This window comes from Berghia stephanieae, chromosome 1, assembly GCF_034508935.2.
Source record: "Berghia stephanieae isolate SIO BIC M18660-M18661 chromosome 1, UCSD_Bste_1.3, whole genome shotgun sequence".
Classification (NCBI taxonomy): Eukaryota; Metazoa; Mollusca; class Gastropoda; order Nudibranchia; family Aeolidiidae; genus Berghia; species Berghia stephanieae.
The window spans coordinates 5,834,691-5,857,296 of NC_088360.1; the positions used below are offsets into that span (position 1 = coordinate 5,834,691).

General features: G+C 36.8%; 2 protein-coding genes across 2 annotated transcripts in view; one reads left to right on the plus strand and one right to left on the minus strand.

Moving 5' to 3' along the window:
• Positions 1-4,262: 4,262 nt before the first annotated feature.
• LOC144966652 (immediate early response 3-interacting protein 1-like) overlaps positions 4,263-22,606 on the minus strand; it is a 26,920-nt gene continuing 8,576 nt past the window's right edge. Inside the window, exons 2-3 of the mRNA XM_078903415.1 lie at positions 6,271-6,369; positions 4,263-5,831 (exon numbers count right to left, since the gene is read on the minus strand). Of these exons, the coding sequence (XP_078759541.1) occupies positions 5,776-5,831; positions 6,271-6,369 (155 nt within the window). The 3' untranslated portion in view covers positions 4,263-5,775. The remainder of the gene's footprint in view (positions 5,832-6,270; positions 6,370-22,606) is intronic.
• Positions 15,486-22,606, plus strand: part of LOC144966583 (uncharacterized) — a 199,079-nt gene continuing 191,958 nt past the window's right edge. Inside the window, exon 1 of the mRNA XM_078903273.1 lies at positions 15,486-15,695. The gene's annotated coding sequence lies outside the window, so the exon portion shown is untranslated. The remainder of the gene's footprint in view (positions 15,696-22,606) is intronic.

The window sequence follows — 22,606 nt, forward strand, 5'->3', positions numbered from 1 at the left end:
TACAAGTCTTGTGCAATTTTTTTCTATTGTTTAATTTTTTTTTTGGTTGCATGATGGATTAGGGAATGTTGGCCTGCTTGTCTGGGACAGCAGATTTTAAATCTTAACACCTTTATCTCTTTGATCCCACTAATCATTAATCCTGTCTATGGTTTTTGTTCTTGTGCGGCTATGAGGTCTAGTGGTATGACACTTGCCCTCGTATCAGAAGGTCCTGAGTTAGAGTCCCGAGCGGTGCATAGTTGAGTCCCTGGAAAAGGCTCTTTACTCACATTCTCCCACTGTACAAGGGTGTTAAAAGAGTACTTGGCCGTTTAAGCATTGTCTCTGTCGGAAACTGGGTGGGGATCCTGACCTCCCATAGTGGGCAGGGAGGTACATGCTGTGTCTTCTATCCCCCCTTACCCGTTTTCCTATCGTTGTCTTGGAATGAGATTACTTAGTTTTGTCCTGACCCTGGCCGGAGTTCCTTGGCTGGGAGGGAAACAGTCGAATGTATAGTTATAGTTATAGTTTTGGGAGATATTTTTTCCTTGTAAATCATCTCTCTGTTATGCATTGTATTATGTTTAGTTTACATATTATATGATTTGTAAACATTTGAGTGTATTCCTCTTAGTTGGGACCTGTGCTTGTGTCTGGATGAGACTTTTAGGTAATCTCAAACTAAGTACTTACTCTGACGGTGTGCTCTTGGAATCTACATCTGTTCCCTATTTGAACCAATTCCCCTTTGTCTCACATTTTCTTTTTTGCTTTAATTATAATTCTAGAACTTTTTACTATCCCTTTTTTCCTTTTTACTGGCGCTGATATGACCTTAATGTGTTGCAAGCGCCGTAAAACCCTTAAAAACAAAAAACAATCTGTCGGAAAAAATTGTAATATCGCCTCGCGGGCACAGTGTCTTGTTCTACAGGATACCTGCTGCTGTTGGTCAAAAACCTTTTGTAAAGCACTTTGAGCACGTTTAGTAGATATTGTGATTTAAAAAAAAAGTCCAAGATGTCTTCCGACCCTCTGATGGTCAGAGGTCACTTTCTGTCTTTTAATTTTATAATCCCCTTTAGCACGTTTACCCTGGGGTCTTTTGACCTCCCATGTCTTCATCCCTATACCTGTTTTCTAGGTTGCTTTCTATCATTCTCTTGGAAATGTATATTGTTAGTCTTGGGATGCGGTATTTTTTTTCCTTGTTAATCAGCCGTCTGTTTTGTACTGATGGTTCTTTTTTTTTATAGGAACATATCTTGCAGTTGTAGACATTTTGAGTGTATTCCTCTCAGTGGGATCATGTGCTGGATGAGACTTTTAGGTGATCTCAAACTGATATAGTGTGCTCTTGGAATCTACATCTGTTCCCTATTTGAACCAGTCTTCTTTGTCTTAATTTTCTTGTTACTATCTTATTTTATTTCTTTTTACTGGCACTAAAATGACCTTAACATGTTGCAAGCACCGTAAAATCCTTAAAATTAAATCTAACAAAACAACCTTCTGACCCTCCATATGGGCAGAGATGTCACTGTCTTTTTTTGTGCGGTTATGTGGTCTAGTGGTATGACGCTCGCTTTTGGATTGGACGGTCCAGAGTTAATCAGGAGGTCTGAGGTTCGATCTCCAGTCGAGGCAGACTGCTTTTTGGGACGGTTTTTTTCTTATATTTTCTTCCTTGTTTTTCTGGCACCTTTCATTCAAACTTGTTCAGATCTATACCTTACAGCAGTGCCTGCTCCCTCATTTCTCTTTTCTTTTCCTTGTAAATCATCTATGTTGTGATATTTTATTTGTAAATTCCCATAGTGGGCAGGAGGTCACTTGCTTTGTCTCATATCCCCTATATTTGTGCGGCTATGTGGTCTTGTGGTATGACACCTGTTTTCGGATCGGAAGGTCCTGGATTCGAGCCTCGCTCAGCGCATTGTTAAGTCCTTGAAAAAGGCTCTTTACTCATATTCTCTCGCCGTACTCAGATGTAAAATGAGTACCTGGCCGTTAACAGCATTGTCTTTGTCGAAAAAATGTTATATCGCCTTAACAGGCATCATGTCTCGTTCTACATATTTCGTGTTGCTGTTGGCCAGAGACCCCTTGTAAAGTGATTTGAGCATGTTTAGAGGATATTGTGCTTTATAAAACTCGAGTTTATTTGTTTTCAGTCTTTTTCTTGTAATGAGATTACTTGAAGGAAACTGTCAAAATGTATGGTGGTTATTGGGAGATTTTTTCTTCTTGTTAATCATCTCTCTGTCATATGTACTTATATTTGTTTTGAATCAATAATGTAATCATTTGAATGTATTCCTTGTGGTGGGATCCTGTGCTGGTGTCTGGATGAGACTTAAAAATAAGAACATTGATGGAATGCTCTTGGAATCTACATTACTTACTTATCCGAACCAGCGACCACCTGAGCTCTAGCCCTTCGGGTCTTCAAGAGGTTGACATTCAAGCAAGTGGTGTGTAACTGTTTCATTAGGGTGTTGATTTGGAATCTACATCTGTACCCTATTTGAACCATTCCCTTTTGTCTTCTTACTTCTTGTATACTTTGAATTGTACATCTAAAATTTGACTCCCTCATTTTCTTTTTACTGGCACTAAAATGACCTGTCTAAATGTATCGTGTGCGCTGTAAATCCAAAAAACAAACATACTTTGTAATCATTTGAATGTATCCTTCATAGTGGGATCCTTTGCTTATCTCTGGATGGGATGTTCATATCAAAATTGGCAAATCAGTTTGAGATCACCTATATTTTCATCCAGACATAAGCACATGATCTAACCAAGAGGAATACACTCGATGTATTTACAAACCAATAATATATTCGAACAAAAAGCATAAAAATACACAACAGAGAGATGATTTACAAGGGAAAAAAATATATCCCAAAACTTATACTACACAGTTGACTGCTTCCCTCTCAATCAAGGACTCCAGCAAGGGTCAGGACACAATCAAGTAATCCCGTTCCAAAAACAAAAACAGAAAGGGAGCGTTCACATATTATGTCAACAAAAAATTGGCATTTTTAGAGCCCCCCTTCCCCCCATGTCATCAATTGTCATCATTGACTTGACCCCCCCCGCCCCCCAATATGATGACATCATCAAAATGGACTATTTTTCGTGAAAGTCATGTGATGGTGGCTATTGAACAGAGGAAAAGAGATAAAAACAACTGAGTGCCAAAAGGTGTGAAATTTGATATAGACCTCTTTGTCTCTGTTCAATACTGGTAGCCAGCATTACACGATGTTAACAAAAAAAAAAAAGTCCATTTTGAAGATGTAGACATGTTTAGGGTAGTTCAGTTGTTAGAGCGTGGCTGAAGACCTGACAACTCAAGTTGATTCCCATCGCAGCCACATTTTTTTCAGGGGCCCCCTGTCCACCCAGCAGTGAATAGGTGTAGGTGGATCACCTGATCTGGTAAAAAGTAATTTGTGAAGACTGATGTCCTATCCGAATAATAACATATATGTTACTAATCCGCTTCAACTTTTACAGTGTTTTTCTTGGGTGTGTTTTTATTCTATTTGTATAACCAAATTTTTGATGACATAATCTTGGGTATGAACCCCCCCCCCCCCTACCCCATGTCAACACTTGTCAACATTTGGCAGACCCCCCCCCCCCCCCCCCCCCCCCCCCCCAAAGTGTTGACATAATATGTGAACGCTCCCAAAGCAGATATAGGGGGATAGAAGACACAGCGAGTGACCTCCTGCCCACCATAGGTCAAAAGACCCCACAGAGGAGTCAACGATTACCGTATGCAACAGCGAGGGAACAGAAGATATAGAAACTGTACACTCAATTAGTAGCTACCTTGCCTTTATCGACAAAGATATTTATACAAGTCAAAGTGATACTAAACTGCTAGAAGCTGTGGGACTGTGAAATGTAATAAACAAAAATGAATAAAACAGCTTAAAAAACGCACAAAATACCAAACACAGAATGTTTTGGGCTCAACCTAAAACCCTTCTTCGGCCAACAAAAAACAATGAAAACACAAATACAGCATACACATGTTTATGTTTCCATTGTTTATTGTTGCTAGCTGAAGAAGGTTTTTGAGTTCAAAACGTTCCTTGTTTGGTATATTGTTCTTTTTTGAAGCTGTTGTATTCATCTTTGTTTATTACTTTTTACAAATATTTCTGAGTCTATGTATGCATTTCTTCAACTTCTAAAAAATATAGAAAATTGATGTAACCAACAAAAAAAAAAAGCTCAATGAGAAAGGCTACGAATTTTGTTGTAATTTTAGCATGCATACATTTTATTGTCATTGTCATAAAGTATGTTGCTGAAGCATTTCAAGTCCAAAAGAACGTACAAGTTTTAATTCTAAATCTGAAGAACAGACCTAGTTCAAAGGTGATGATACAATCATTATGACAAATTCTAATATAGAACGTTTTCGATATTTATTGTGACCAAAATAAGACAGACTCATGTTTTAGAAAAATACTCCCCTCCCCCCACCAAAAAAAAAAAAAAAAATCAACGTCTCTCTTTTGGACTCTTATTCATAAATATGCGAACACTTTATATATATGTTATATCATAAATAAGTATTGAAACCACATCTATGCAACAAATTCACACAAGTTTAATTTTAAATTCAAATAGGTTCAATTCGCTGTTTCAATATGATAACTACATTTTTAGGTAATGGTGAGACCAAGCAACCTTGCGATATATGTGGATATATCTGTGAAGAATACACAACGAAAACTTAAAAAAAAACAAATGATGGCATTTGATTGACTAGTTTTTAATGCCCATTCTTTGCCCAAATCTACTGATGCAAGGAGATCAACAGGCCAAAACGACTCACATACTTCGATGAACCAGTTTAGTTTGGGGAAAACTCCATTAATGACCTCATTTCATTAACCTAATAATGATGAAGTTAAAATGTAATATAATATTCCACTTTCATTCAGTTCAGTTGCATTCATTGCGTTACGGTACAATTTCATTTATAAACTATTAGCAGTAACTTTTTGAAATTCATTTAGTATGTACAGGGAATTTTTAAAAAAAAAGAAAAAAAGGGAAGCATAAAATATTTCATTCGCAATCTGATGATCAATTATGACACACGCACGCATCTTACAAAAGTATACAGTCAAAAACTGCTCTTTTACTAACCAAAAAAATCATCTTTTAAAAATTATTATTTTAGCCAAAAACTTTTTCTTCAAATATCCGTGAATTAAACTAAACTCCAACCTGTCAGAAATCACTGAACCTGAGACTTCAATGAATTCTCAGTTTTTAAAATTTCTGACAACTTGAGGATCCTCTTAATTCATCAATGATTGAAGTAAGACAATTCTGTCCAGAAAGCGAAATAAAGTTGTTTTGTCAGATCCAAAGTGATACTAAGCTTCGGGAAGCTGTGGACTGTAAAAAGTAATAAACAAAAATGAATATTATAAAAAAAAAAGGAACAAAATACCAATTCTCTGCTGTCGACCTGTTTTTCTTTTTAGTAATGTATATTTATGTTTTTATTGTCTTTGTTGTTGGCTGAAGAAGAGTTTTAAGCCCGAAACGTTCAGTGTTTTTTTTTTTAAAGCTGTGATATTCATTTTGTTTATATTACTTTTTGTCAGATCAAGCCATTTCAGTTAAAGAGTCAATTAATCACGTAGTCACCAAACAATATCACCATGATTTATTACAGACTGAAGCATGATCCATTCCTATGTAATCAAATCACTCCATACAACGATGTCATCTCACGGCCATTCATCATCCAAATAAAAGTTTTAAACCTATCGTCACAATGTTCACGCCTATCAATGGAACTGAAAAGAAAAAAAAATACAAATAGAAAAGAGGTTAAGATGATAATATTTTATTTAAAACTAACCCTAACTTAAAATTTGAGCTTTTTTAAAGCGCAATATCCACTAAACATGCTCAAAGCACTTTACAAAGGGTCTGTGACCAATAGCAATACGTAACATGCAAAACGAGACATGAAGCATGTTAGTAGGCAATATTACATATTTTTTCCGACAGAGACAAAGCTGCTAACCGCCAGTTACTCATTTTACACCTGAGTACAGTGAGATAATGTAAGTAAAGAGCCTTTTCCAAGATCCGAAAGCGAGTGTCATACCGCAAGACCACATAGCGGCACTGTCATACCAGAAGACCACATAGCTGCACAAAACCATCTACACCAATTCTATTACTATTACATATTTCAAACCAAATTCAAACAAAATACTCATTGCTTACATCTCATAACTGTTCGTATTGACCGGATCAAATTGAGAATCTGTGATTTCAAGCCAGGAGCCTCTCCAAATCCTTGGTGCTGATCAATACCCCATCCAACTGTTGGATAAAAATGAGGACAAAAAATGAATCTTTGAAATACAAAACATTTGAACAATAAGCACAAAAAATCTGTATGCTATAAAAGCATCTTTGATTTATAAAAACAACCCCCCCCCCCCCCCGCCAAAAAAACAAACAAAACAAAACAAAAAAAAAACAACAAATATTATTATTTATCCCTGCTTCCCCCCCCCCCCCCCCCCCCCCCCCAAAAAAAAAAACAAAAAAAACAAAACAAAACCAAAAAAACAAACAAAAAACAAAAAACAAAAAAAAAACAAAAAAAAACAACAAAAAACAAAAAATAAACAAAACAAACTGAAATTAAGCAAACCATAAGCACGGCATGTGCTCAAAACGCTTTAACAAATAGGATGAGACATTCTGCCCATAAGTATTTATATTACAATTTTCTTTTCAACCACGACAATGCTTTTACTGGCCACGTATCCATTATAATTTGAGAATGGTGAGAAAACATGAGTAAAGAGGTTCTCTAAGGACGTAACTTTTGAACCTTCTTTACTTGAGTTTTTATCAAGCACAATATCCAAAAGATGTGTTCTACAAAGCCCTTTAAAAGTGGCCCAAAGTCAGCAGCAACATTGAATATGTAGGACGTGTCTGGTGTCTGTAAGTTAGGGAGTTGTTACATATTTTCAAAAAATAGAGACAGTACTGAGGGTACTCATTTATTCAAGTGTGATGAGAGAATGCGAGTAAAGAGCCTTTTCCAAGGACTCAAATTTGCACTGCACAGAGCTTTGAGGTGTCCACATGATTAGACCCTATGGGCACATCACCACAAAATTCACAAACCTGTCATAAAACTTTGACAAACTGCTATAAAATATTGGTAGTGTTAAGTGCTCTGTAGAGTCGGAATAGCCGCCGTCTTTTGTTTCTAATGGTCGTATTTCGATATTTTATTTCCTCTTGTATTGTATTGGTCTATTTATATAATTTGGGATCTGAACTGAATTGTTGGCTGACGGGTCATTGACAACATGCAGGTCTGATTCTGATATCTGATAAACCAAATTGTTATGGGCTCATTGTTGTAGTGTATTGTAAAACGGAAATGCTCTCAAACCAAAACAAAATATTGTCAATTGCCATTATTACAACAATGTTAATATGGGCACATAATTGCAAATTGCGTTCGGCAATCAGACCTGATAATAGGCTTTTAACGAAATCGGGCTGAACGAGGGGCCTAACGCCGAACCCGAACGGATATCGCCTTCTCACGTGACCATGAACGAGATCTGGATAGTGAAGACTCTCAAGCGGTATGCAGCATCGGATCTAAGGTCACGTGATAGAGGATAGCTGTTGGCTTCAGCTGACAAGAAACGGAGAAGGAAAGAATGGAGACTACCTCAGGCCTCCCTCTACCATGTGTTAGGGGAGGGGCAAGGTCAGTGTCATTCAATAATTGTGCATGTGGCGCTCTATACGGAGAGAAAATTATAAATTGATTACGGGGGAAGGTGGGGGGGGGGAGGGGGGGGGGGGGGGTTTGCCCCACAAACGACCGAGGTGTTGGGCTTCGGGTAGACCATGTTACGAAATCAAAGAGAAAAGGCCGCTGGTACTTGGATGGTGGAAATGGGTGGGGGGTAGTGACAATCAGCATGGGATGTATACATTAACATTAATAATATAGCCAATAGATGACCAGGGATGTGTCTTGTTTGTATATGTTTGTGTGTGTGTGTGTGTGTGTGTGTGTGTGTGTGCGCGCGTGTGTGTGTGAAAGGGATTACACAAAAACACCTTTCTCTGTAGCTTCCAAATGATTACGTATCCGATAAATTTGAAAACCACATTGTTTGAATCAGCTTGCAAAAAGGAGAACATTTATCTTTGTTTCACAAAAATAGGTTTAGAAATAAAAAATTTTTCTAGTAGATTGATTTAGAAAAAAATATTGCTCAATTTTTAAAAATTTAATGATAGTTTCTTTATTTTCTGGTCGATTTTCTTGATTTATATCACATTTTTCAATTGTCAATGCGACGAGCACACTGATGTATCTTGTGTGATTCAAAAGCGTTGTTTGTTTTTTTAATATATATATATATATATATATATATATATATATATATATATATATATTTTGTGTCTGTATTATATATATATATATATATATATATATATATATATATATATATATATATATATATATATATATATATATATATATATATATATATATATAAATGAATAAATTGAACCGATTTGGCCACCGAAACACGGAACATCGTTACTTAAAATTATATTTCTTTCTTAAATGAATCAAAAGTAATAGACTTTCTAAACTGTTGGAGATCATCTTAATCCGTTGACAAATGAAGAAAAAAATATTACACCAAATGTGAAAAAGGTATAATGACATAACCCGACAGCATTGCTTTTGGACGGTGTTAAATTTCCACTCAAATTAAGAAATTAAGGAGCTGGCCCCAGTGTAAGATAAAGAACTGAACACGTGTATATTAAAGGTGCCAGACAAAGCAAGAAATAAAAATACAAGAAAAAAAAAAATCCCAAATAATCAGTCGATCTCGACTTGGAATTCGATCCCCAGTCGAGGTAGACTGGTATTTTTGGGATGTTTTTATTTCTCTTGTATTTTTCTTTTTGGCTTTGCCTGACACCTTTAATATACACTTGTTCAGTTCTTTAAATGTCCACTCACCATGTACAGTAATGTGTTTTTACGATTTAAAAAAATCCACGAGTATGCTCCACTTGTATTTTAGTTTTCCAAATTTCAATAACTTTAAAGGGTTTCCTCTACGGTTCGAAAAATATTTAGTGGGCAAAGCAGAATTTAAAAACAAAACATAAATCTAGAAATCCCTGGCAGTAGCACATCTTGCCTGGAAATAAGTAGGTCTGGAGTTGATCCCCATGTGATGGAGACTGATGATTTACAACGATTGTGTCAGTATCAGACACACATTTTCATATCTTTGATTTGCGCAAGTACCTTCTCCAAATGGGAAAAAATAAAATAAAATTAGAATCTTAGTAAGGAATGATTGATTGTCTGGTCATCGATATGAAACCTAATGTGATCACGACCATATCTATCTTGTGGAAAGAAATATCATCTTGACAGTAATAATTACTGTTAAAATAGATCAGAATTACATAAGCTTTATGGAGCGCACTTAGTATGTGCGTATTTGTTTTATGCTTTAAATAAAAATGATTAAAAAAAAAAATCATCACATTCTCACGAGGAGAACACTCAAATCTAAGGGAATTAACTCTCATTTCGTCTCATAACTAGATAGCTTAAGCAGCTCTTTACGACTACTAATACTAATACATCTTTGGAGTCGTATCTTAAAGAGTGACAGAGAACCATTAAGTACTGACAGCCGTGCATCCATCAAATGCCCGATGACATACCATTACATAACACGTCTTGATGAATTGAATAAATAATATAGGAATTAAATAAGAACTCGTAAAATACTCGTTAGGCCACTTTGGCAACACCCATATTGCTTGTATGGGATATAAGAATGATAAGTAGGGGTGGGGGGAGGGGGGGGGGGAGTTGACAGAAGTAAAATTGTTTATGAGCAAAAGAAGTGTAATGTAACGGACCAAAATAAAATAATAATATATATTTTATTATTATAACTGCCACCTTATTCTTTTCTATCTGGCATGTTGATGGCGGAGGTCAAAGTTATTCTCCTTTAGATCCAAAGGATGGGTTCAAACAATAAATAAATGAAAAGATAGATAAATAAATAACGATGTTTTGATAATGGATAATGTAGTAATCTATTTATCGGTTGATACTTGAAGTGATATAATATTAAGAAGACATGCATATCGATAAATAACGAATTCATTCATGATAGGACAATGTTATAAAGAGCACTCTTTATCACCGTGCTATAATCGTTTGCTGCCGACTATGTATCACAAAAAAGGTGAAAAAAATTGCAAATAACAAAAACAAACAAAACAAAAACAAAACAAACAAAAAATAAAAAAACAAAGAAACAAAAAGAAAGATGACAACTTTTCATACCCCCACCTGTAACATCGAGCACAGTCTGGGTTGAGGTCTGGACTTGGAGCCGGTCAATCAAAAAGACTGAATCGTTTGTTTTGGGGTTTGATTGTTTTTTTTTTTTTGTTTTTTTTTTTTGTTTTTGCTCAAGAAACTGATCACAGATTTTTGCGATATGAAGTCTTGTTTTGTCATGGTAGGAGTGGATCATATCATTGTATCGCTGAAAAAAAAGGAATACCGTAAGGCAGAAGAATCTCATTAGAATTTCTTTGTGCTGTCATGTCACCCTGAATATTGACAAGGTCAATATTTTGTTCATTCCTGATATTCATGTTCATAACATGACACTTTCAGATCAAAACTTACGGACTTATAGTTACAATTGTTATTGTGCTTCTCTCCGTCATGTCTCCCAATTCTCATTCTACCATCAGCGAATTACACTTTAAATTGACTCTCATCCATAAATAGTAGACATTTCTCCATTGAGGTAAAGACCAACCGTGCCTTCGTAAAAGCAATATGTTGTCAGCCTGTTGCTCTTTGAGTCGTAGTCAGCAACATCCATATGTCGTAGTTCATCATCATCTTCTATATTTCTTCTTCTTCCTTTCAGGCCAAAACTCATCCAATGTGAGCGATCTATATCCATGTTTTCGTCCAACCGAGTCATCAATCACGTGATTTGTTCTGTCCAACAATTGGACATTTCTGAACACGCTGCTTTGTTTATGAAAGTTGTAAACATACCCATGTGTCAAGCTGAACACAATGACCAATCAATGTTAGACAGTTCAAAAACTGTGAACACTTTTCACTATGTAGGTCACTTTGAACACATTTTGCAATGTGACCAATGACCTCGAGCACATGGAAAATTAATGTAGATCATGCCCATTGAAGAAGACCGGCCTGGCCGTCGAGAGTCTGGTCATTTCAGTCTCCACCAGTGTTTAGAAGAGACTGTTTGAAGCTTTCGCTGCTGGGTGCTTGCCTAGTTATCGTGTCGTTATTCCATTGGCGAATTGTGGAGGGGAAAAGGGACATTACTTCCTCTAATGTTGCTGCTTATCCGTAGGTGTCTTTTTTTCTCGGTAATTTGATGGTTCTTCAACCCCCCCCCCCCCTTCCTTGTTTTCACATGCTCTCTCTCTCTCTCTCTCTCTCTCTCTCTCTCTCTCTCTCTCTCTCTCTCTCTCTTCTGAAAGTTGACAATGTACTAGGCTGCAATGGACAAGGCATAAGTATAAAGTATTAAAACTTTGAACACAATCATAAATAATACTTTAAAAGGACCCATTTGTTATCTTCATGGTCGGAGAAGAATTATAGTTCGGGTTATAGGCACTATCACAGGTACACCATTATAATCTACCTACAAATGACTAATCGGATAGTAATTTGTAATACAACAAATATGCAAGTCCGTATTAACACTACAAAATCAAAACACAAATTTTTCAGTTCAAGTGGAGTCCATCCATACATAACCGCCTTTTCCATCCATCGTGTGCCTGTTGACAACTGTACACGTAACACGGTGACAATCTTGGCCACTCGAGGTCATGACCACATAAATTATTGTTAACACATCGGTAACACATTCCTTACGTGTTTCGCTTGATATCCTATCCTCCCATGGTAATGACGGTAAGTGTCAACTGAGATTAAACCAGAGACTTTCTGATTTAACAAAAGCGAAAAGCTTGAGTTTTAGTAGGTTTATCACAAACATCAACAGTCTGAAATGTTTTTATGCTCCCTAAATAAAATGTCTTAAGTATTTCTAAGTGTTAGCTTATTAATGACTGGTAACAGGTCGTAAAGACATATACTAAAAGAGTACGACATATACTAAAAGAGTACGACATATACTAAAAGAGTACGACATATACTAAAAGAGTCGTCATATACTAAAAGAGTACGTCATATACTAAAAGAGTACGACATATACTAAAAGAATACGACATATAATAAAAGAGTACGACATATACTAAAAGAGTACGTCATATACTAAAAGAGTACGACATATACTAAAAGAGTACGACATATACTAAAAGAGTACGACATAAACTAAAAGAGTACATTTACTAGTTTTAAAAAGATGCCTGACAGGAGATTATATGTCTGAATTAAATTAAATTTTGGTTTGATGTGATTTTTAAAAAAATGTATTGCATTATTAAGATTATTGAGCATGTACATTTGATAAATACAACTCTTTTATGTCATTTCAACAACAAATAAAAAAGGAAGACGATGGGGGACAGTCCAAAGATTAATATCTATGTCTAACCTCGATCCGGCAAAAGTGAGATACATGGACGAGTCCAAACATGGAGAAGAAATAGCTACCAAGAACACTCCATCCCATGTAGACTCCATAGACATACAGAAACAGACACATCGAGACCACAAAGATGTCTGACGAGACAACTGGAACTCGAAGAGCATAGAAATAATTCTTGTTATAGTTGGCACACCATGGGCAACTTGAGCTTTGATATATCGCAATATCTAGTCAGTTCATGTGCTGAATAGGCTTTACAAGGGGTGCCAAACCAAAAGCAAAACTTAACATGTATAACGAGACTTCACGCCAGTAAAACGCAATGGGAGCGATCTATATTCATGTTTTCGTCTAACCGAGTCATCGATCACATGATTCGCTGCTGTCCAACGATTTGATATTTCTTTAAGAAATGTAAACACTGGTTTATTTATGAAAGCTGTGAACATGCTCATGTGTTAAGTTGAACAAAGTGACCAATCGTGATGTTAGATATTTCAAAATCTGTGAACACTTTTCACTATGTGGGTCACTTTGAGCATATTGCAACCTCCATCGAGCACATGGAAAGGTAATATAGATCATCCCCATTACATTATTTTCTCGACAGACCCAAACTAATTGCTGTTAGCGGCCAAGGTGCGTATTTTATACCTTAGTGTGATGAGAGACTATGACTAAATTAAACCGCCTTTTCCAATATAGCTTTGGAGGAATAGTAAGAATAGGACGCACAATAAGATAATAAAAGGCGATCATGGAATTGCATTCCCATGATAAAAATCTGAAAAGGTGTTTATAAAACACTGCCAGACATTTCAAAGGGAGACCAACATAAAAAAAGCCCCTAAAAAGCAGCCTATCTGGACTGGGGGTCGAACGTCAGACCTCCTAAAGAGAGCGGTCTGCGTTGGTGACTGCATTTACTTAATAGCGATAAAACAGGGAGGTGATAAATCTATTGTTTTCCCTCCCGTCCATAAGAGCCATTTCTTAAGTACACCCTATTGATTACTGGAGGTCAACACCATCCGGATTATAAAGTGTCTTCTTGACCACCTAAAACCCCACTACTACCTCATGGCCCTTTCTGCCTTCCAACAATCTCTTCCCCTCATAGTTTGTCATCAAACTGGTAGAATAACAATGCCCCAAAGGCAGCCAAGCGATACCACACACACACACACACACACACTCTCACACACACACACACACACACACACACACACGCACACACATATGAAGACATACAAGGTAACCAATTTTCATGTCTCGATGTCACAGTCTTGTACAGGTTGGATTTTAGAAGGCCAAATCTAGTTTATTTATTCGATGTAGGCGCTCCTATCCTGACTAAACACTTAAATCATTGTTTACTGGGTCAAGAGACCAAACCACATTTCTATGTCAATAACGTGAGTGGTCCAAAGTCCATTTTATCAATTTATCATTTCAAGTCTATCGAGGACACACTTTATATTTTAATAATTTTCTTACTCTTGGACAAATTTAAAAAGCAAATCTCCTCAAAGTAGAAACAGTAAATAAAAACGAAACAAATACAAACACAAGAGAAAAAAAAAACAAAAAAAAACAAAAAAAAAAAACAAACAAACAAATAACAAATCGACAAAGAAAAGGAAAAACACATTTTAAAAACAAAACAAACATTAAAGATAAAGAGAGAAAAAGACGAAACAAAAATTTAAAACAGAAATGAACCAAAACACAGGACAACAACATCCAAAAACAAACAAACAAACAAACAAAAAACACAATCGCGCAACCCCCCCCCCTCCCCTCCCCCCCACCAGCACCAAAAAATATTTCAAAAATTAAAAAAAATCAAATACCATAAGCATCATTAGATAGGCAAGGCAGCATTGTGGTTTGTTAATTTGAAGTCTCTATAATAAGCTCATCAAAAACTGTTTACCTTTCTAGCAAACCTCTTTTTATTGTCATTCATAGAATGTATTCCAAAAAGAGAACCAACTGTCAAGTGCACATCCTTTCCTCAGATAATAATAAATGTATAGCATTTTCCCAGCGCATGACCATGGCGATGTCGTGCTCTTGTCGCTTTACATTGGCAATATTACTACGGCACTAAAGCAAATATTTGTAGCAATTAAATCTTTATATATATCCCCAGACAAGCCAACTCCTGAAAACAAATAGCCTTTTAAAAAAAACCCTCTCTATTTCACAATAATCGATAACGTGTGATGAATTCGCCGTCAAAACAGTTAAATTCAATATATTATAGGTAGCCGGAATCATTTGCTTATGCCCCCACCCCCTCTGCCAAATAATATTTTTGAAAAAGCCAATTGGTGATAATATTAAAAAACAAACAAAAAGAAAAAGAAAATTAAACAAACAAGAAATAAATTTAAAAAACAAAACAAACAAACAACAAATATAAAAAAAAAACAAAAAAAAAAAACAAAACATAAACCAACAAAAATACAAAAAATACAAAAAAACAACAACAACAACAAAACAACAACACAAGAGCAATAAACCACACGACTGCCTGTGTAAAATTGAGCCAGAACTTAGATTTATCAATGAACAATTAGTTAGTGACAGTAGCTTCTTGGCCATCGTAAAACCAATAATAATGTAAGGTAAAAATCTCATTGAACTCATTTTCGCCCTTAAGGACCCATCGTAAATAAAATGGCTTTACATAAAACAAGACACCTGGCCAGTTAGACTGGCGGAGGTATTTGTATCATTCTTGATGGTCTGGGGTTGTCAACCAATCCTGTTATTTCGGTGATCGGTGTCCTCTCTCGCCTGGTCTACATTCAAGCAAGGTTTGAAATAGACCTTCATATGTCTCCATGGCCCCCTTCAAGGGTCATGTTTGAGACCACTCTTTTTCGAAATTGAATTACAAATTTTCGCGCCTCTGAAATCAGTGATTCAGTCTTGTTGGTGATTCGTGGATTGGAGTTTGGTGATTAGATCGATATCGTGAGTGTTGTACACGGAGGAATTGAATGTTGTTGTTATTGTTGTTGTTGTTCATCATCATCATCATCATCATCATCATCATCATCATCATCATCATCATCATCATCATCGTCGTCTTCGTCATCATCATCATCATCATCATCATCATCATCATCATCATCATCATCATCATTATTATCATTCTTATCATTCTTATCATCTTTCTCTCTCTCTCTCTCTCTCTCTCTCTCTCTCTCTCTCTCTCTCTCTCCACACACACACACACAAACACATTATATATATATATATATATATATATATATAATATATATATATATATATATATATATATATATATATATAATATACAAATATACTTGCGCGCGCGGGAGTGTGTGTGCATGTAGATTTATATGCTTTAACATGCCCTTTTGCATCCTAATGTTTGACATAAATATTTTAAAATGAAGGCATTTGAAATTTAAAATTGAAATAGATGGTTTGTTTAATTCCTCTCCAATCTTTAGTTTCATTTGCATCCAATTTTCTGTTTGCCATTTCAAGTAAGCACACTATATCTTTAGTCGGCTGACTACAAGTATTGACTTTGAAATGCCTTGTTCAAATTAACTTAATGCTTTGCCTTTAAGAATGTAAAATATTTAAAAAGCTTAAGCTACATGACATGAAAAAAATGAAAATAATAAGTTGCAGAGCGGTTTGGCAGACGCAGTGTTTATTTAGGCCATGGACCGCGATTTAAAGCCGTTTATTTGAGGATGGCCATTATATCGGTTTCCCGACAAGGACAAGAAATGTCCCGCAAATCTTATTTAATTACCCCCCCCCCCCCCCCCCCCCGCCTTTCACTATTTTACACCGCGCACACACGTAAACATACATACCAACATTCGCACACACACACACACACACACACACACACACACACATACGCACAGCAAATTCATACATACATTCATTTGTTTCAATATGCCAGATAGTCACAAAACTATCATATTATCAACTGCATCTTTTCGTATTCCATTTGGGCTACAATGGGATGTAAACCCCCCCCCCCCCCCCCCCCCCCTACCCCCCTCCCTGTTCCCCCCTTTTTTTTTTATACTGGCACACTGCCATATCCGTACCTCCCTAAGTAATGTAATCATCCACCACGTAGACGAATTGGCAAATGTATTGATGCTATGCGTTTAGGTACAATACTCACAATATCCACCAGCCGGATATTACATACCAACACACAAAACTATGTGAGAAGTAATCAACAAATCGAATGTCTATAAAAACAATAACACAGAGCTGAGTGACGTCAATTTCGTTCCTTCTATAGAATATGCCTCTCCCAAAGTTACAACGCATGGGAACCGTTTTACGATCGCTGTCACCAATCATATCTTTGATCACATTCAACATCGTTTGACTTTGTTACAAGACGAAACATCAGGGTTGCAGTCATAAGCATTGCGTTCACATCGTGTCAATTTCTGCAGTATTCGTGCAGTGACAAAAACCATTTGAATTTTTGGCCGCAATACTTTGTCTTCATATTATGATGACGCCCAAAATGCCACGAACTTGAGACTAATGAATCTGAGACTACTACGAAGTCTCAGGTTTAAGTCAAATTTTTTGACAAATTAAATGGTCGTCTTCATCTATCGATATGGTAATAAGAGTCTTCTTGTCAAAATTTAAGCGGACAGTTGCAGCTGCTAGTTATCCTGTGGATGGGACGTTAATCTGTCGGAAAGTAGTTTCTACTTGATCAGTCAACAATCACTTGGATCTGAATTAATTTTGATTGAAGCCCTGATCGATATCAATGCCCTTAAGGGTCAGCGTGGTTCAGCGGTATGGTCTGTGCTTCATACCCGAAAGGTACCGAGTTCGAGACCCGCTGCTGCTCTGTGTGGCCTTGAGCAAGTCACCTCGCCCTAGCTCAATTTGCGGCGCTGTCATGCACTGCGGCGGACGCCTGTTTTTTTTTTCAGTCTTCCCTTGGAATAGGCCCTGGAGACAAATTTCTATGGGATGAATAAAGAGAATGTTATTTTATTTTACTTTGGAGACTAGAGCACTGCCGCTAACCTTTGTGTTATTTGGTCATTGCATCAGCTCGTTGTCTTTCGTTATCTTATTAATGATATGCATTTAGGTAAAATACTCACAAAATCCGCCAGCCGGATATAAAGTGCTTATACACAAAACTATGTATAACCTGAAACGTTTATCGCATGATTGATATACTTCATTTAGAACTAATTAAAATGGCTGTCTAAAAACAATAATAAAGAGCTGAGTGATGTCAACATCTGACACTGACTAAACAATTGGATTCAGTGGTCTGATGTCACGCGCCCGGCAACGGCGGCCATCTTGGTTCTAAACAAAGAAAATCATTACTTTTTATTCTTCATGCTGGCTAGAACTTTTCATTCCCTTTTCATATGCCTTGTGATCAGAATGTGTAAAAGTCAAAACATGATCAAATTGATGGGGTTTTTTTCCTCTGGATACGCGTTTAAGCTCGCCGCAGAAATATTTCATACGGCGTCCGCCATTGTTCCGATAGTTTAGAGCCAGTGTTATTAAGTTACCATGCGTCAATAGGAAGGAAGTGACGTTATGACTGTTGAAGACTATTACACCACAATACAAGTCAACGATCAACAACAGACAGTGTAAAGTGACTTGTTGTTAGTACTCAAGGAAACAACTGATCCAATGTTGTTGTAATATTTAGTACAACTCGCTATTTGCTTTCTTTTGGTGGTCGTCGCCTTGCTCGAGAACGTCATTTTCGATCAGTTTGCGAAGGCAACGATCAGCTGCGTTACTTCTTGAGAGATGATGTGCTCTTTGGTAAAATACTCACCAATTCTATTCACCAGATCAATCGGAACGAACACACAAAACTATGTGTAACGTTTAACGTTTATAATATTTTGGAGGGACTTGAATGAGAACTAATCATCCTACTGGCGGTTTGAAAACAATAACAAAGAGCCGGATGACGTCAGCTTTATTTATTCTATCACATCATAGTGTGTGTCTGTGTGTAACCTTCGTTAACTTACATCTATTTTTACGTCATTTCTCGGTTAGTGCACTGCCCATTATTATTATTATTATTATTATTATTATTATTATTATTATTATTATTATTATTATTATTATTATTATTAGTAGTAGTAGTAGTAGTAATAAAGTAGTAGTAATTTCATTACCAATATGAACTTAACTCAAGTCTATGGAAAATAAAGCAAAACAGTAATCCAAACAATGAATGGAAAGAGACGCAAGCGGCACTGAAATATGCGGGGGAAGAAAGTGCAGGCTCTATTAATACAACTAAGAACAAACCAAATCGAACGCCTAACATCGCTATTAACTATTAACGATCTATCGCGGCAACAAAAAGAACTTAGGATCAGGATACAAAACACGAAAGACTCGGAAGAAATAATAAACCTGAAAACGGAACGAAACAAAATACTGCATTCAATTCGATCACTTACAATAAAACACAGAAACGAGGAATTAGACAAAAAAGTGGAAGACATAGAAAAGTCCAAAAATAACGCATCGTCTATGTTCAAAGCGACGAAATCTCTGAACCGAAAACCATTCGAGAACCCAAAACTACAGGATAAATTTGGCAAACAGACAACAAATCCCAACGATATCCTTGACATTGTAACTGACCACTTCCAGCAGAAATTTCACAAACAAGTCTCACAAATATCGCCCTTCTCAGGAAACCCTAGAGACCTAAACAACCGCATCACAACAACTGAAGTTAGAAATAGCATAAAGTGCCTAAACAATAACAGATCCCCAGGCGAAGATGAAATTCCCGCTGAATTGCTGAAATGCGGTACCCTCTCCCTGGATCTGAGCATTGCAAACATAATGAACAAAACATTCTCAACACACAAAGACTGGGACATAAACAGCGGTGTCCTAATTACAATACAAAAACCAGGAAAAACGAAAGGACCCGTAAACAACCTGCGCCCAATAACATTACTGAATACCATAAGAAAAACACTGTCAACTATTGTCCTCAACAGAATTAGACCGAAAATAGAAAATTATCTATCACATAGCCAAAGCGGGTTTCGCCAAGACCGAAGCACATCGGACGTTGTATGGACACATAAATGGTTGGCAGCAAAGGCACTCAAAGAAAACATATCCATAACAATAACCGGAATCGATATGTCCGCAGCCTTTGATACGATCGACAGAGGAAAACTTTTGGAGATATTAACAGAAATAGTAGACGAAGACGAGCTCCGAATAATCCGATTTCTCCTCAGCAACACAAAGATACAACCAAGGATATACGGGGCCACAAAACAGACGCAGTTCGAAAGTAACATCGGGACCCCCCAAGGAGATAGTCTGAGCCCGATTCTGTTCACAATATACTTAGAACACGCTCTGAAAGAAGTTCGAAAAGTCATTCCAAAACCAACGACTCATATTGAGAATGCAATCCCTAGAGAAATCGCCTATGCAGATGATGTCGATTTTATTGGATCAACACCAGCAAATATAGACATCATACAAAATACCCTCATGAAATATAACCTCCAGGTCAATGCCAATAAAACCGAATTTACAACAATATCGAGGAACAAAGAGGAATGGAAAAGAACAAAGAAAGTCGGCTCACTAATTGGAGACACCGAGGATGTACAAAGAAGAAAACAGCTATCAAACGCCGCACTCAGTAAACTCACCAATGTATGGATTAGAGGTGACAAAATAAAGAGAAAAACCAAACTGAAACTGTACCATGCTCTTGTAAAACCGGTACTTCTGTATAACTGCGGCACTTGGGCGTTGACAAAATCCGAAGAAGAACATCTGGATGCCTTCCATCGCACACAGCTAAGAAGGGTACTGGACATCAAATACCCCAAAAAGATCTCAAATGAATCACTCTATAAGATCACAAAAGAAAGACCAATCTCCCTTGACATTTTACAACAACGATGGCAACTTTTCGGTCACATACTACGCAGGGACAAAAACATACCAGCAAACCAAGCCATGTCGGGATACTTCCAAAAACACGGGAACCTTTTCAGAGGAAGACCGATCACAACACTCCCCGTGATCCTAAACAAAAACCTCACAACACTTGGACAAAGCATTAGTCTCATAACGGCAGGGGACCTTGAAAATCTGAGAACCCTAGCAGAGGACCGGCAATATTGGAGACACCTCACACAGGAAATACTGGAAACAGCCAAGGCGACCTGATCTTTCGGTCGAGACGCGAAAGGCATCTAAGTAAGTCAAGTAGTAGTAGTGTAGTAGTAGTAGTAGTAGTAGTAGTAGTAGTAGTAGTAGTAGTAGTAGTAGTAGTAGTAGTAGTAGTAGTAGTAGTAGTAGTAGTAGAAGTAGTAGTATCATTGTCATTATTATTATTGCTTGTTTTGTAATCTGTAAACGATTGCTAAAAGAATGTTATCCATTTATTATTATAATTGATAGAATAATTTGTTCAGAGAGATGTTATGACTATTGGCAAATGGCCTAAAATAAACATTTGAAAACTGTAAGTTGTCGTAATTAGTGCCCAGGGCAAGGAAACAAATGACCCCAGAGTCGTTGGTTTGACTATAGATAGAATGCGCTTGGCCAAGGAGTTCACAACATTGCCATCCGGAAGTATAACGGACCAACACACAAACTCTGTGTAACCATGAACTTTTATAGTCTGGTTAATACAGTTTAGTGAGAACAACTCACAAACGCGGATGGCAAAAACAATAACAAAGGCCTGAGTGACGTCATCTGCATACTATCTATTGAATACAACTCACAATTCGCTTTATTACTTTATTTGGTGTTTTAATCTTGTATTTTGACGTGATTTTCTGGTCAGTGTCGTCAGGCTATGATTACACGAAGCTCTGTGTGAATGGGTGCATATCTCTCTCTCTCTCTCTCTCTCTCTCTCTCTCTCTCTCTCTCTCTCTCTCTGTGTATGTATGTGTGTGTATGTGTGTGTGTTTGTGACACAAAGTTATATAAACGTCTGGAGAAGTGAAGTAATGATGACAAGTCGTCACTTTTTTGTCCGTGGTAAGTACATATACGTACATCATAACTGACAGTCGCTGTCACATTATTCAAAACTAATCTTTTATATATAACAATTGTCACAGTAGGATTGTACATTCATTTATTATCATTCAGAGAAGAAACCTAATGCTTCTCAACATTCAATATGCATATAATTTGTATAGAAAGAAAGAAGTTGACGTCACTCATGTCTTTGTTATTGCTTTTTGCCATCCGCGTTTATGAGCAATCCTCACTAAACTGTATTAACCAGACTATTAACGTTCAATGTTACACATAGTTTTGTGTGTTGGTCCGTTATACTTGGTCTGGATGGCAATGTTGTGAGCTTCTTAGCCAAGCGCATACTAACTATACGAAGAGAATCTGAAATGCCTCTCAAGCCTTTTTTCTTAACCTCTAAACTTCAAATTGTGTCTCTAAATGCTAGACTCTACGTTTCTTGGTTTGTTTTGTTTTTTAATTCTTTTTTGTTTTGTTTTTTTCAATGAGAGGGCGGTACCTCAATGTGTTAAAATCAATCTCATTAGAGTGGTGAATTACTAAAATCCCAAAGTCGTGTGAAAAGATCTTTGTATTTCAACTGGAATTCTAAGTCACGGGTTGTCTTGTTCTACTGTGGATTAACTCAGCCACTCAGACGATGGATGGTTCGACTCTTGTCTCATTTACAATTGTAACCCATCGTCTCAAAACATTGGGTTGTCCTCGTAAACCTGGTGCTTAAAACTGCATTTCTGGGCTTAACGTATAAGGTATGGACGAAAATACATAGATGCATAGAGGACGGTGGGTTTTGTTTCTAAAAC